The 16,981-nt window shown below is 30.6% G+C and overlaps 1 protein-coding gene across 8 annotated transcripts in view; it reads right to left on the bottom strand.

Annotated features, from left to right (window-relative positions):
• Window positions 1-16,981, bottom strand: part of LOC143229178 (fatty-acid amide hydrolase 2-like) — an 80,617-nt gene that overhangs the window by 21,766 nt on the left and 41,870 nt on the right. For 7 of the 8 annotated variants that reach the window (XM_076461100.1, XM_076461099.1, XM_076461104.1 and 4 more), the window contains one exon: window positions 2,363-2,461. In XM_076461100.1, coding sequence (XP_076317215.1) covers window positions 2,363-2,461 — 99 coding nt within the window. Of the gene's footprint in view, window positions 1-2,346; window positions 2,462-16,981 lie in introns of all 8 variants that reach the window. The other variant, XM_076461105.1, reaches the window with a different exon arrangement.

Below are 16,981 nucleotides of genomic sequence, written 5' to 3'. Positions count from 1 at the left end.
TTAGAAATTACAGAAGGGTTACAAATCAAAAGGAAATATAATAAAGAGAATTTAATATAATAAAATTACAATGCAAAAATGTTAATGATATGAGTTCATCTGAATACAATAGAAAATCTAATATTGTTACCATTCAAATACTGTTGCACAAATAACATATCCCAAGTTCACCATATACATAGTTTGTTTAAGTTTCATGGACTTTCTCTGAAAATGCTTGAATGTGTTTAACTTAGACGAAATTTCACCTATCAAGTCAAAAGACTGAATATCTTATCAAAGCCCAATTACTAATTGCAAAATGATTTAGAACAAAAGAAAACACACTACTGTATGATACATGAGATTAAGAGATAGCACTAGAACAGTATTAAAATGAGTAATCATGGACATATTATCATAGGTCAAAACTGAAATATGCGCTTGCATAAGTATACTTTACATACACTTATACAGAGATAGAAATAAAAGGGGATAACAATGCACTGGTACAAAAACAAAGAGAATTAACACCCTAATTCTTGGTACAATTAACTTTACAAATAGACCAGGTTAGATTATTACTCAATATTGGTTTATTTTTATACAAAGTTTCTTTATAGCATTTCTATGTCAATGCTAATTCTTGATGTTTTTTTACACAGTTGTGGTAACTAATATGTATGTGGTTTTTGAGTTCTTTTAAATAACCATACAGTAAACTAAATTAATTTATGTGTGCAAATATTGTTAGAACATTTCACTTCATTCATTATTCAATATTATACAGCAGACCAACTGTTTAATAATTATGTGTATATATTATGTTACAGATTTCTTTTTTACCAAAGGTAAAACTAAAAGGAGAATCTGTGATGTAGAGGTCTAATGCTATGTAATTATTATAACAATAATTTTCTTAAGCCAAAACAAAACACATTAAAATTAAATACAATATGCTGCATTTTTTAAAAAAAAGATCCTAGGGTACAAGCTACAATGTAAGATTATAAAATGTATCCTAGGTTTTGGAGGTGACTATAGAATTATGACCCATATTGCAGTGAGAATACACCATCTATCAGTCTTAGACTAGCTAGGATACATTTTATAATCCTATGTCCTTTTTTTTTAATGCAGCATATTTTGTTTAATTTTAATGTGTTTTGTTTCAGCTTAAAAAATTATGGTTATAATATAATTAATCAAAGGTTGGGATTTGCTGTTTCTAATGCAGTCCTTCCTCATGATTTTGTTTACTTATTTAACTTCATTTAAATGTATTTATTTAATTTCACTGAATCTGGCAACTGTTGACCTTTGTATGGTTTTGCATAATGTATTCAAAGGTTTTATTGGTGCTTCTCTATATTAAGTTTTTAGTATGTTTCATTACAAGGCCAGAGATTGGTCTCTTAGTTCTTCCAGTGTACACCATAGTTTGTATACATTCTTTAGTGTAAAGCTATTCTTTACATGCATGTTATGTCTACATGGAAAATAATTTCCCTCTGACTTATTACAGATTTAAATAAACTAGCTATTCTATCATGTACTCACCCTATGTGCAATGTAGGGTTAAGCCTTAAGGTACACATCATGACCTCTTACTGAATTATGTTCAAAATTTAATTAAAAAGCTTTATTACTAACCTATATTATTAAAATAAAACTGGCATAAATAGTAGTTTATAATTTAAATATTTTCTGAATTTAACATTTTAATTTAAGAAAGAAACTTTAAGAAACTGTTAGCTTTTTTTTTCTTTCTGTCTGTGATGTGGGTGTCCTTCAAATTACCCATTTTAGAGTTTCTTTCTCCTCTTATGTGCTTTTGGAGCATCTGTACAAAACCAACAACCCAGAGTATAAAGTAAGAACTTCCAATCTTCTTACTTTGTAAAGCCATAAAAACTTTGAAACCTAAATAATAAATCCCTAACACTTCATTCTGATTTTCAAAAATGTGAATAATTCTCTCTCTGATGCTTCTAATGAGTTATTTATAAACAAAAGAAAAATCAACCTTTGGCTTACAAAATTCCTTAATGGTTATTTCATTTGGTGTCATAAGTAGATATCAAGCCTCAGTTTCATTGTTTGTCATTGGATTTTTCTGTTATAAGCATTAATGGAATTTTTTAAGTTATTTATAATAGTTTTAAAAAATTCTATTTTAGTGCTGAGGAAATAACAAAATGCTACTGAATGAAGGAGTGACATTTTAGAACATATTAATAATAATTGATGTGAACATGACATAAAACATATAAGTCAGAGTTGAGATAAAAATATGCCTTAGTCAGAATTGTAGATAACATTATTAATTTAAGGATACAAGTTAACACATTCAAATTAACTACTTACTTATTATAATGATTACCTTTTGCACAGCCATCTTCATTTCTGTACATACTTGTGTTACACATGGATTTCCTCCATCATCTTCCATGTAATATATTTTAAGATATCTTATATTTACCTGTAAAGATAGTTTTGGAAGAAAAAAAAAAACAATCACAATTTGTTGCTATTCACTGGTAATAGCTTTTAGAAAAAAGTTATAGAATAGGTTATCTGTCCACTGACAGGAATCAAACATATTGTCAAGTGTTCCTAAACTTACTGTTGACCCATTCAGGAACATAGAAAACAGTAAACAGATTTTTAAATAGATACAAAAGAATATTTTTAGTCTTTCCTTGGAATAATTTTAACAACTTAAGAGTTATTAAATAAAATACTACTATAAAAACATTTCAAAATTTTAAGTATCTTAAGTCTGAATCTATCATTAAATGCTGTTGAAAGTTGGTTATCAGTTTTTCTACTCAAAATGCAGATGTGTATACTGCTTGCATATGTATAAAGTATATTAACACCTCAGGAAGCACCTATAAAATTTCAAAAAACCCATAATAAACAATGTTTTGGCATTTCTTACAATAGTTCAAAGTAACTGCAAATGTTTGATTGCCATGTAACAAAATTAGATGCAAAAACACTATACAGTAAAACAGCAAGAACCAAACCAATCAGTCATAAATGTATGTTGAGTATGGTGCACATGCTATACAGTAGCACCTATACATATATTTAGATTTTACAAAGTGTATTATCGCCATTTTATGCTTGTTTAATGTGTGTGTGTGTGTGTATATATACTTGTACTAAATGCAGAAGATAGGAATAAGCATGTTTTTTGGCACTTCAAAAGGTTTATCAGATTAGATATTAAAATATTTTTATTTGTGTGGCAAGTGACTTTATGATTAAAGAGAGTCTACTTTGCATATTGAGTTATTCTGTAACTAAAGTGTGCATATTTAAAAGGCTCACTCACTTTGCTTCTATGTCCTGGTGCAATTTGTTTAAGATGGCAAGTATTAAAGTTAATTTTTGTAATTAAATTTATCATAGGAGCTCATATTCATGTTTTATTCCTTTTCCACATTATTGATGGTTGTATCTTATATGTGCGACTTTCTATATTGTATGCTATTGTTGAATACGTTTTGTTTCATTATTTTTATGAAAGAAAGAAATTTTCTCTCATAATATTAACATGCATATCATTGAAAAAGTCTTAATTTATCTATGTAAAAGGTTTAATTTTGTCACATAAGTTGATTGCCATATTTTTTTATCTTTTGATAAAGGGTATTTCATTAATGTGCATGTGTGCTTTCAATAATAAAAAAGGGTTCCTTTTTTATTAATTGTTTAATGATTTCATATTATGCACTACTTTTTAAAAAGCATTTCACCTACCAGTTACAGCACTTCTAGAGGTATAGTTATTTACTATTATTTTACTTTAAATTATTCTGCATTTCAAATGATAATTAATGAGGTTTAATTGAAGTACATTTGGATTGTGTCATCCATGTTTCCTGTAAAAAAAGTTTAGAAGGATGAAAGTTTAAACTCGTGACATGGTCAAGAAGTAATTTTAAGTTAATTTTTATCAAAATTAAATTTAGCTGTCAGCTCAAGAGCAAACAAGTCTGAAACAGGCTTGTGGTTTACAAGCATGCTATGAGTTTTCTATACCTTCTTACTTTAATGTAGATATTTTGAAAATTTTTGTTTGTTCTGAATATATGCCCTTTGTCCATAACAAACAGTCCAAAAATGTATTGACTTCATTCTAGCTAGCTATGTTTTCTAGAAATAATGCCCAAGGAGATATCAGTGTAACACTGCATGCTTTGCAGTAAAGCCATTGATAGCCATGTCATTCCCTGATACAGCAGAAGATAACTAGAAGTTATGGTTTTCTTAGTATTAAAATGAAATTGACCAGTCAAGTAATAGGATGTTAATTACTATGGGTAAAACTGACATTTCCTGTTAAGTAAATGTATTAGTGGATTGAAAGATATTTCAAAGTAAGAATAACAATGATCAATTCTCCAGTCCAGTAGAAGATGACTTGTCTAGTGTCCAATACATGTACGCATACTTCATTTTGTGTTCAAGATAAAATTAAAAGATTGCTTATTTTTATCACACATCATATCCAGTCTTTATTTCATAGCTTAAACAAAGTCAATCAGTTAATTTTAGATATATTTCATAATATATTCTGCCAATTTTCCTATTACAGTGCAGACCTATCTAACACTCCTTGCAGAAATCAGTCGAGAGAATACCATACAATTACACCTGCAAGAAGATGCACTGTACTGTTGCTATCAGCCACCTAGTCTTAAATGCAGCTATTGGTCCTCCAGCTCTCAAACAAAAGTTTTTCCAAACTCTATGTAACAGAAAGACTGGAGGTCACCGAGGCATTACTTCACTTGCACTTACATTTGAGGGTAGTACTTCTAGTTGCTTATAAGGTAAGATATGCAACACCAATATAAACATTGTACAGTATGTACCACCCAGAGGAAGCATCAGCCTAAACAAGGTATACACTAGAAGAGTGAATTGTAGACTCTTATTTACATAAAATAGCACTAGATATCACTGGTACATTCTTAAATACTTCATAAGATGTTGTTCATCAGCATGTGGTTGATACATGGTGGAATACTAGATAGACCAATTCAGAGCACCTGAGAAGATCCATAGGATTGGGGGACTAACTTTAATTAAGTTGTTCAAAGCATTAGGTGTTGTGGAGACATGCACTTCAACTTTTTATTCTTTATAATGGTTTAGTTCAGTGATTAATACATACTATCAACTGTATGTTAATTCTGACTTAACCAATGGGATGAGAACTTACTAAACACAATGACAACAGATAAATAGGCTGTTTCCTGAATATGCTCCCAATAGATATGATGTATAGTTTTTCCCCTTTTACGATAACACAGTAAAGAAATGAATATACCATAGTTGATAATGGGTTTGACTATGGTATTTGCCAGCAGCATAGATGCCATTTGGCTCTAACTTAACAGGGTCTTGCCTTATGTTCTTACAAGTTAGGCCATTAATGTAGTAGTTAAAGCATTCAAGAGCCACATTAATACACATAATAAATGGTTCATATTGAATTGATCAGATCAATTTTAAGTACTTTGCAAGGTCTTTCTGAACACTCATGGCAGTTAAAATCTTCATCAATATTAATCCAATTCCACTGAAATTTTATATAATACCTATTTATTTGTTCAATGTGTGAATGAAGTCTAAAACAAAAAGAAAGATTATTTATTGAGCTCAACTGTGCAACAAACATAAAAGTTAGATATATTGATATATTCTGCCATTATATTATTTACAAGTACTTCTGAAAGAAAAAAAAAACCCTTTTCAAGCACTTGAAATTCCATTCTCAATTTCAAGAACTTTTAAGGATGCATATGCACCCTAATAATAATGTCAATCAGCTGCATCAGTACATTAATTGTGAACTTCTTGTGAACTAGCTTGACCAGAAATCAAAAGAGGAGACCAGCAACAACACATTTTAATCCCACTCCAATCTATAAATTGACATCAATTTCATTTTGTTTATTTTAGCACAAATCTACAGAATGGGCTACCTTAAATTCTACCCACCATCTGAAATATAATTCTGAATTTTTGTATTTTAAGCCCATAAACTTGCAATTGACTCAATAGTTTTACCTCAAATCCACACAGTGGGCTATTTCTGCTCTGTTCACCACAGGGACTCAATCTCTAGATTTTAGCATGTCTAACTTTTTTTGCTAATCCACAAGGAGAGAGATAAGAACAAAAAATCGAGAGTACTTACTTGGATATTCAGATGAGTCAAATAAGGAGGCTCTAGATTTAGAGGCAAGAGACAGCTACAAAAGTTGGCTAAGCTGTTACCACTGAACCAAGTTATATGGCTGGAATTAAACTTAATTAACACCTATAATGATTGCTTGCTTGAGATCTTGACAAATGACAAAAAATTATATCACTTGCTTTACAGAAGTCATTGAGTGGTCTTGTAGGGTACAGTATATGCACTCTTTCTGAGCTATTAAACAGTTTCACTATAAGAGAGATCTGCTGGATATCATAACTGCTTGATTGACTGGTGTTAGTAAATTTAACACCTAGGTCATCAACAGTTTGTACAACAGAAGGTGGTGATTAGAAGTTTGAAAACTCAACTGAAAAAACTTATGTGAACCTTGCTTTTCAAGATACTGGGTGATTTTTCAAGGTAAAATATCATTTTGGAAGACACACTTAAATGATCTGTCCAAGAAGCAGAAGGTTTATGGAGCATACTGTATACTCCTCAGTGGATTCTTCACTGTACATCTGAAAGATATAATAATTTCTCCCATACAGTGAGGGATTTGTGCTTCCTCTAAGTGTATAATGAAATATATTGTGTAATAACAGCAAGAATACTGACCATGATTTATAAAAATATTTACTGAATTTTGCCAGATTATATATTTTATGATGCTCAAAAAGCAGCATAAGTTGCACTTTATGGCTTTTGAATGGCAACACATTACCATAATTACAAAAATGTAATCTGCATGGTATAACCTAAGTAGGTTACCAAAGTCATCTGTATATGAGCTGGAAACAGTATGGTTTAACCAGTTAGCATATGTGGCATTTATTGGTGATAGATGTATATGGCAATATACACACAAATAAATGTGTGTATGATCTTACAAGTACATAAACAAATTATGTTAAATAACTTGTAAGTACTGTATCACAAAAATAAAGCAATTTCATAACAAATGATTTAAGGAAAACAATGGACCTGTTGGTTCAGCTAGGTCATTCCATTATCTGAACTAAACTAACATTAAAAAAACTCAAAGCCATTCTTATCATTCAAATTACCTAGCTTTCACTTAAACTTCCTTAAATGTACAGCAAATGCCATACGTGAAAGCAACTCATTCTGAGGCTAACTACCTGTTAAAAAATAAAACTGTCTTAACTGAACATCACTCTTTCTTCCTTGCCAAAATTTATATTTCCACCATTAACTACAAAAAAAAACGTGATTAACTTACTGACACTGTCAATTCCTTTAACAATCATAAAAACCTCAATTGAATCCTTTCCAACTATTTTTATTTAAAGAAAAAAAAGAGTAGGGCAATCTGTTCATTCCAGAAATCAACCTAGTAGCATTTCTTTGAACCCTTTCTAATAGTTCAATGTCCTTCCTAAAATACAAAGCCCAAGACTGAATGAAATACTTTAAATATGGCATAACCAGTGACCTATATAATGATATTAAACCTTTTTATACTTGTATTCATTATATCTGTAGATATAGCCAGAAGTTCTATTTGCCTTACCATTAGTAATTACATACTCCTTGGATAGCTAAAGAGGCTGATCAACCAGAACATCAAGATCTGTTTCTCCCACATTACTCTTAAATGATACTTATGATTCAAATTAGTATAGCCTCCATGCACTACCTTATCTTCACTATATTTAAAAACCACCTAACATTTATTTACTTAACTCATAAAATAATCTAAATCATCCTCCACCCAGCAACATAAAAACCTTAATATCATCAGAAAATTTAATTAATTAATTAACATTTCCTTCAGTTAAGAGGAGGAAAAGTCTTAATACTGAGCCCTGATGTTTCACATTAATCCAATTTGACTAAACCTCATTTATAACAACCCTCTGCTTTCTTATATTAAAGGTCATTTTTCTACCAAATAGCCAAATTATCCCCACATCAAAAGTGATCAATTTTTAAAAAAGCCTTTTTATGTGGGGTCCACATAACAGGTTGCAAAATAAAATAATGAAATTGTAAATAGTAAACTGTAATAGCACTAAAATTGTGGGACACAGATGATGTTCAAATGCTATCAACAAAACAGATCTCATACATGGTAGAAGGTTATAGAAAGGAAACCCAAAACTTAACTAATGATACACAAATTGGAAAAGAACACAGTGCACCACCCACAAGTCAAGCCAGACAGTCATCCAGAGATAAAGAGAGATTTCAGATGCACCGAGGGCATATAACAAAGGAAAGACTGGTAAAGATATATCAGACCAAATGTCATCCTATGCAAAAAGTATTTGAAGAAGGGTGAAATGGTAATGATATTTGACAATGGAAGTCTTCCTTTGCATAACTATTGTAAATGCATTTGTTGTGTATAAGTTATATCCAAATGTTTCAGTGATGTCGAGAAAATCCCTATACCATGTTCACCTGTTACATCCTCTCTTTCACAAATAGTCAGTAGCACTCTCTGAATTTAATACTATACTTGAATATAATAGAAAGACAAAGTTTTAATCTGTCAAAGGGTGTATCATGTGACTTTGTTTTCAGTATAGGAATTGTCTATCTTGATTCCAATTCAATCTTTATTCACACGAAAAACATGCTGGCAAGCTTAGTTTAATTTTTAACAGTTCTTATCAAATAGTTAGAAACCAAGAAATATTACAATAGTTATAAAACATTGTCTGCTCTTTATGTGTTATTACTCTGTATTCTTAGGTGCATTACTTAATCAGATCAAATGTAATATAAAAGAGTGGGGTTAAGTCTCATCAACAGAAAAAAGTGCTATATTTTGTTTTTCATGTACATTACTTATTTATTATAAGAAAAGTAACTGAGATGTAAAATTCAGAAACGTTTTACGTTAGATAAGGATAGATTAATAAAAAAATTACTAATAAATATTTTTGAAGTACACCTGCGAGTAGATTGTGCATTACGTAATTCAATATGGTAACAAGCTGAATGTTTGCCAAGTGTGGCAGAATTATTAGTTAGAAACAATTCTAAGAGCAATAAAAATATAAGTAGAAAAACATGTATACTGTTAAGTATTTTAAGTTATTTAAGATAATCAAATGCTGTCACATTTGACAATTTAAAATCATTCTAAAAAAAAGGATAATTCAGATTTATATTTTTCTTATAATTATTATATAGTTAATTAAACTGATCAACCATGTATTGATTTAGCATCAAGAAAATAAAATATAAAGTTTTACAGAAAAAACAATGTTTGAAATTGAAATTTATTCAGGAGATTTTACAGTTTATATAGATGAAATTTCACAATTTTCAGCTGAAGAAAAATATTCTATTTTAAATCTTAACTGAAAATCATTTTGGACTAAAAGCAGTCAACACCAGAGCTAGGAATATTCTGGTTTTATTATTCATACATTTCATTTTATACTTTCAGTACAGACTAACAATAATATTAGGTTATAGTTTGTTGCTAAGCAACATGGCATAAAAGCCACTGTTGGAATGCACTGTTACCAAAACACAGTGGCTTTTCCATATATTAAAAGTTGTTAATCTGACTGATATACTACAGAATATACAATGGGGTGGTAGTACTTACCTCATCAATTTTGATGGGCTACAAACTAATAATAATAAAAAAGAGCATGTCTCACTGTAACTTCTATTTCTAATATCAGGAATCACTTCTCTTTTATGTGGTTTTTCACTACCTTGTTTCATTAACAAAATGCACATGCACCTGCATGGATATAAATGGTTAAAGTAAATAATAATGTCCAAGTTCACACCCTCAAGATCCACTTGGTATGAGAACAAAGCTTAAAATTTCTAGCTTCTTTCTTCATAACACTCACAAATACACATACATGCTCTTATAATCATGTGTGTATAATTATATAGTTTGTGTGTGTTTATATATATATATTGTATGGGTATATAACCTAAAATGAAGCATGGGGGAAGCAGTGTGATGAGTTGGGGTTATTTTTCTGCTGAGGCAACAGGAGATGATATATTTGCAATATAATGGAATAACTGACCAGGGCAAGTACCATCAGATACTGAATGATGATGGTATACCAAGTGGTATACATATTTCTAAACGATTCTACTACCAAAAAGGCATTGACCTCAAACATTCATTCCACCTATGCAAAAATTACTTAGCCAAGAAAGAAGTTATCAACATTATTCAAATAATGCAATGGTCCCCACAGAGCAGATCTTCGATTTGAAAGATCAAAAACACAACAAATCAAAACTTTATTGGAGTGTATTTCACACATTTGGAAGAAAATCCCAAAGGGTACTTTGATTCAATATGTTGCAGCAATGTCTGAAATACTGTCTGCAGTTATTAAAGCAAAAGAAGGGGATACACAAAATATTAACTACTTGCTGAACTCAAGTACTGAGTTTCTGTTGTACTAAATGTAGACATTAATAAAAATTTGTTTCATCTGTGATTTACCTTTCATTGTTCTTTGAAACCCTGAAATCTAATTTTTAACTTTGTTTTAACACTTTTGCACAGTATTGTAAATACTATTTTTATTATACTGACATTTCAGCCATGTCTAGCTAACATTACAGAAGTTGCAATAATGTGGTGCACATGCACTCACCTTATATATATACATTATTGTTATTTACAAAGTAGTTTTAAACCTATTTTATTTTAAACATAAGAGTAAATAATGAAACATAGCTCACAATTATCTCTTCTAGTTATGAATTTTGTACTTGTTTGCTGCTTGCCTTATCAAATTTTACATGTGTGGAATGTGAAACAAAATAAATATTTAAGGTTATACATACTGAAATAACCAAAAATCAAATTACTGTATCACAGAATTTCACTATAATTTAACAGGCTAATCAACTAACCTGTATTTAGGTCTAAGAAATATAAAATTTTGAGCTTACTAATGTCTCACCTTACCACTTGAAATCTAGCATGAAAAGAAAGAATTTTCCATACAAATACTTTGCAGAGACTTGGAAAACCAGTAGGGAGACATCATGATTTTTTGATTGGTTATACACACACCAATGGGTGAAGTGTACATATGAAGGTATTTTCAAATACTAAAAGATGGTTTGGATCACACTGGTTGATTTAATAAATACATTACCACATAGAATAGAAAAGATAAAAAGTTCTTGTTTTACATTCTAGCTTGTCAATACCAGTGATTTGAGTATCTAATTTGTAAGAAACTACAGACTTTGTATTTTGACATCAAAAACATCTGATTTCAACCATTTCTAATTCAATATACTGCACAACACATAAAAATTAGTATTTAGAACTTCTTTTAATACTTACTTTTAAATTAAGAAATTAATTAATGTTTATATAATACTAAAATTTTAATTGTAATCTAGAATGTGATACCAAACTTATTAACATACATTCATAAAGTAACAGTTCTATAAAATTTTGAATGAAAGTGAACAAATGTGACCCATGACCCATGTCAGTAGGTTTAAATTCAAAAGAATCTTTTCTTGGTTGATTCATTTCAACTGATAATACAAAATATTCATAATTAACCAGGTAGTTTATATTTCGTGTTGGATAACAAGTTGAGAAAATCGTACACATATATATTATCATAAATCATGATTCATAATACATATTATATAATTTTATATGTTGTACTGTGTGTCATGTATTGTATATAATTATATTTTCACTACACTTTGTTTACAAAAAACAAACATGTTATGTAATGTATCTGCTGTTGTGAGCAGAAGAGGGGATGTCTATAGAGAAATTCTCACAATTCCCAACAGGGGAAATTAAGGATTTAAAATATTGTTTTTATAAGTTGTAGAACTGATAAAACAAGACAACTGTAAGTTTCACAAATTTTACACGTGATAATGGTTTCACCAGTAAATGTGCTGTCATTATAAATTTCAGAACTTAAAAGTTACATGCTATTAAAATATGTATTATTAGATACATTTTTATGCTATATTTATTCATACACTATGATAATAAAGTAGATTAATTAAGTTTTGAACACAGCTCACAAAAACCTTGTAACATGGGCAGAAAAAAATAGACTTGTAGCAAAAGAATTAACATAATGATTTGGGCAATATGGGGGACCTACTAATCCATCTTGGCTGTCTCATCCTCTAAACTAAAGCTATTAAAAACAAAAAACCTTAAAGCCAGTCCTTATCATTCATATGCTTATCAAACTTTCTCTTAAACTTGTTTAAATTTACTGCTTCCACAATATCCAAATGCAATCCAATCCAAAAGCCAATCACCCTGTTAGCAATAAACCTCTGAAGCCTTTCCAAAAATTCAATGTCCTTTCTGAATTAAGGAACCCAAGACTGGACAAAATACTCAAACTGTAGCCAAACCAGTGACCTATATAATGAAATTATAACCTATTTAAACTTGTATTCAATACTATTTGTCCTACCACTAGCAACAGCACGCTGCTTGGATAGCTTAAGAGATTGATCCAGTATTACATCAAGATTCCTTGTCACTGATAAGGTTATTCTTATTCAAATTATGATAACCCAAATGCATTATCTTACATTTATTATGATCAAAACCCATTTTGACTGAACCCTGAGGTACCTCACTTATAACATTAATCCAGTTTGACTGAACTCCATTTGTAACCTTCCTCTGCCTTCTTTCTTCTTGCCACTCTTTTATCTAATTTGCTAAGTTATCCCCAACACCAAGAGACAATGTTTTTATAAGACTTTTATGGTGCACCCTGTTACATGCTTTCTGAAAACCTAGACACACTAAATCTATACCTTTACCATCATCTACATATGCAATAATCTTTTCATATAATGTGAAAAGATTTTTTAAGGTAACATTTTTCCTTAGTGAAATAATGTTAATGATCCAGTAACATTTTACACTTTGTTAAATGATTTTGCAAAGTATCTTTTAACAAACTTTTCCAACAAATAATGTAAGACTAATGAGCCTATAATTATTAAAGCAATTTTTATCATCTCCCTTGAAATGGAGAGTTACATTAGCTAATTTTCATTCCTATAGTACCTGCCCACTATTGAAAGACTTACAAAAATAAGTAACAGGTGGCTCAGATACCCAATCCTTAACCTCCTTCAAAACCATTGGGAAAATTATTTTCTGATCCAGGGGCTTTATCTTTTAATAAACTTCTGACTTTTTTCTTAACAAGCTTAGAATTAATAGTCATCTTGTTTGATCTTATTTTCATCTCTTAACTGTTCAAACTGTAGAATACTGCTTAAATCTTCATTAATAAAAACTGAAGAAAAACAAAATTTACTAACCCAGCCATCTCATAATCATTAGATACAAGCCTTCCTTTATCATCCCTCAAGATTCCTACCCTCCACATTATCAAATACTAGTAGCCTATTGTCAACAGTGTCATTGTTATATCTAATGTTTAATAATCAATTATACATACTTTTTTATCTCTACTACTTTTTTTTTGGTGTACATGTAATGCTAATAATGCATTGCATTCAGCTTGATTAATATTATAACCTACCTATGCTGAATTTAAATAAATTAGTCCTTAAAACATAGAGACATAATAAACTATCTTTAGATTGTACTTATTTAATAAAACAATGTATTAATGTGTTTTATGATTTACCAGTAAGCAAAATTATAACTATGCCAAATTACTGTCTCACCTACTAACCCTGATTTAACACTGTAGTACCTATTACACATTAAACTCTAAGTTAAAACTTTTACTTCTTTTTACCAATCTTACTGGCCCAGCATGGCCAGGTGGTTAAGGCATTTGACTCGTAATCTGAGGGTTGCATGTTTGAATCCACGTTGCACCAAACATGCTCTCCCTTTCAGCTGTGGGGGCATTATAATATGACAATCAATCCCACTATTCATTGGTAAAGAGTGTAGCCCAACAGTCGGTAGTGGGTGGTGATGACTAGCTAGCTGCCTTCCCTCTAGTCTTACACTGCTAAATTAGGGATGGCTAGTGCAGATAGCCCTTGAGTAGCTTTGTGCAAAATCCAAAACAAACAAACCAATCTTACTAAATCTAGTCATTCTTTCATTATTTAATCCAAATTACTGCAAATGAAAATATTAAATGATTTTCAAAAATCTATAACAGCTTAACTTTTCAATGTCTTTTTCCATAGCTTATTGTTGAAAGAAAAGAACTGTTGAAATAACAAAAGATAGGATTAAAAACTAAAGTGCTTAAAATTGTAGGCTCCATCCTCTGTTCCTATTCAACAGTGGTCATAGTTCTTCAATAAGAAGCACTTTTTTGAATTTTCTATCAATATACTTGGCGATTTTGGTGAGCAAATTTGGTGATTTCAAATCAGTTGTTACTTGTTCATGATTAGTTAAAGACCAATCTGCCACTGCACTTCTCCAATGATGTTGTTTATAAAGAGAGTAAATGTTTTCCCAACTTTGTGTGTATGGTTCTTTCAGTTTTCCTTACATATGTATGATGGTAGATGTTATATGTAAGCTGGTAAACAATACTGGTGACAAGACATCCATCTTTAGATTGTAAACATGTTTTTAAGACAGTGGGATTTATTACATTTTGGGTAGTGTACTGAGATTTTGAAAGTTGGCATTTTAGGGTTGGATCTGGCCATTGTATTATAGTTTTATTTTTTCAGAGATAATGTCATCAGTTAGAGCTGCAAAAATAATCCTTTTATTTGTTTTGTCTTTAAAAAAAATTTCCTTCTTTTTTTACCTATGTTTTTCATGTTGGAAATACAATACTGATTCTTTCTTCAATGTAAAAAAGTAGATTTGTATTACTCAGAAGAAGCAATTTTAGGTCAGAGTGTGTTGTTTTTATAGATATGCCCATGTGTTAACATGTTCATATTTTTTAAGGTGAAATTTGGTTTTACCAATATAAGAGGCCCTACAGTTTCTGCACATGTATAAGTAGGTGAGATGTGAACAATGATTAATCATAGAACAATTCATGCAGAGGAAAAAAAGTTTTTAGTCTCAGATTCACTTTCATAATAACTTTCAGGTCAATTTGGGGAAAGTAAGTTTTAAATAATTTTTAAAACTATTTCTAGATGAGGGATCTTTGCCTCTTGAGATATGATAAGCAGGTGTATAAGGGAAGTTTGGGTATAGTGAGTATCTCAGTTGGTTTGACAAACAAATTAGTTAAGAGAGAGAAAGTTATTTTCTCCAAGAAATGCATGGAGTACCCATTTTAAAAGTATGGAAGTAATTTCTTTGTGAAGGGCTAGATAGGATGAGGTAAGTTTGTAGACTCAATATATTAAACAGAATAAGACTGAATTTGAAAAAAGATATATGACTCTGTCAAACTGAGTGAAAATGTCAGTATATGTGGTTTTATGATAGACAAAAGTTTAAAAGCTGTTAGCATCATGTTTATCAAGCATGTCCAGAAAGGAAATAGAGTTATTTGTCACAATTTCACTAGTGAACTGTACAGAGGGATGTTGTGAATTAAAACAGTTAAGAAAGCATTGAATATGATCATAATGGCAGAAAATAAGGAAAGTATCATCAACATACCTTCTGTAGAGAACAGGTTTGAAGCTTAAAGGGCAGTTGTCAATCCAGTTCTGTTCATAGTGGCAGAGAAAAATTTTGACAAGCATAAAACCCAGTGGGGAACCCATAGAAATGCCATCTATCTGCTCATATGGGATATTGTTAGAGGAGAAAAAAGTCTTTAGCTGAGAGTTCAAGAATCAATTTGAAATCAGACTTAGAAAGTTCATTAACAAGAATGTTTTTAGCAAAGGGATTAGACAGTGCAGTATTAATGGTTTTGTCCAGGTGAATATTAGTAAAAAGAGAAGTAATATCAAAGCTAGTCATCATGTGATTTATAGAGAGGTGAGCTGACTGATATCTTGAGAAAATTCGAAGGAGTCAGGTGTTCCAAATTCATTCATAGTAAAAGGTGTTTTGATGGGTATGAGGAATTTAGCTACATTATAACATGAGTGCCTAAAGCAGAATGTACAAGTCAGAGGGGGGTGTGTCCGGTTTGTGAAATTTTGATAGACCATATAATATTTCAGGATGGAATCCTGTGAGATCAAAACTGTTGTAAACACAATCAGAAATATTTCTTTTGCTTAGGTTTCTGATAATTTTCTGAGTTTTCCCTTCAAGTTATACAGTAGGGGTTAATGGTTTTTTGGTTTATAGGTTTGAACTTATTACAGTCATTAAGAATGTCAAGCATTTTCTTAAAATAGTTTTGTTGAGAATAACAACTGTGTTTCCTTTGTCTGGTCTGGTGATATCTTTGTTTCTGGAGAGTTCTTTGGTCTTTAGATTTGAAGATATTCTTCATGTGTTGTAATTAGAGAAGGAGGAGAGTGCTAAGTTTTCAACTTTTTGGTAAATAGTTCTCATATTTGTTCAGAAGTATTCTTGACGAAAATAGGCAAGTAATTTATATTCTACTATAAAGCTCCCAGGAATAGAGGTAATTGGCATAACTGAGGTTTGAAGGTGGTATAAAGAAGTTTGATTACTTGGCCAGTGCTATTTTCTGATAGTCGCAGATATTGCTCTAGCTAAAGATGACTTTGTCAGGGAAAATCTTGTTGTGAGTTATGTTATTAAAAAGTTTTCTTTGTTTAACATTCTGTACATGTTCATATCTAGCAATTTTCTTCTTGTTACTTCAGTTGATAAGATTCACGAGGTGGTTGAAGTCCAACCGGGAAACAAAGTTAGAAAGTGAATGAAGTTAGAGATAAATTCAGCTTAGATGA

The sequence above is a fragment of the Tachypleus tridentatus genome, chromosome 10 (genome assembly GCF_004210375.1).
Source record: "Tachypleus tridentatus isolate NWPU-2018 chromosome 10, ASM421037v1, whole genome shotgun sequence".
Classification (NCBI taxonomy): Eukaryota; Metazoa; Arthropoda; class Merostomata; order Xiphosura; family Limulidae; genus Tachypleus; species Tachypleus tridentatus.
The sequence above is the reverse complement of the archived record's forward strand: the minus strand, read 5'-3'. Positions and strand labels throughout refer to the sequence as shown.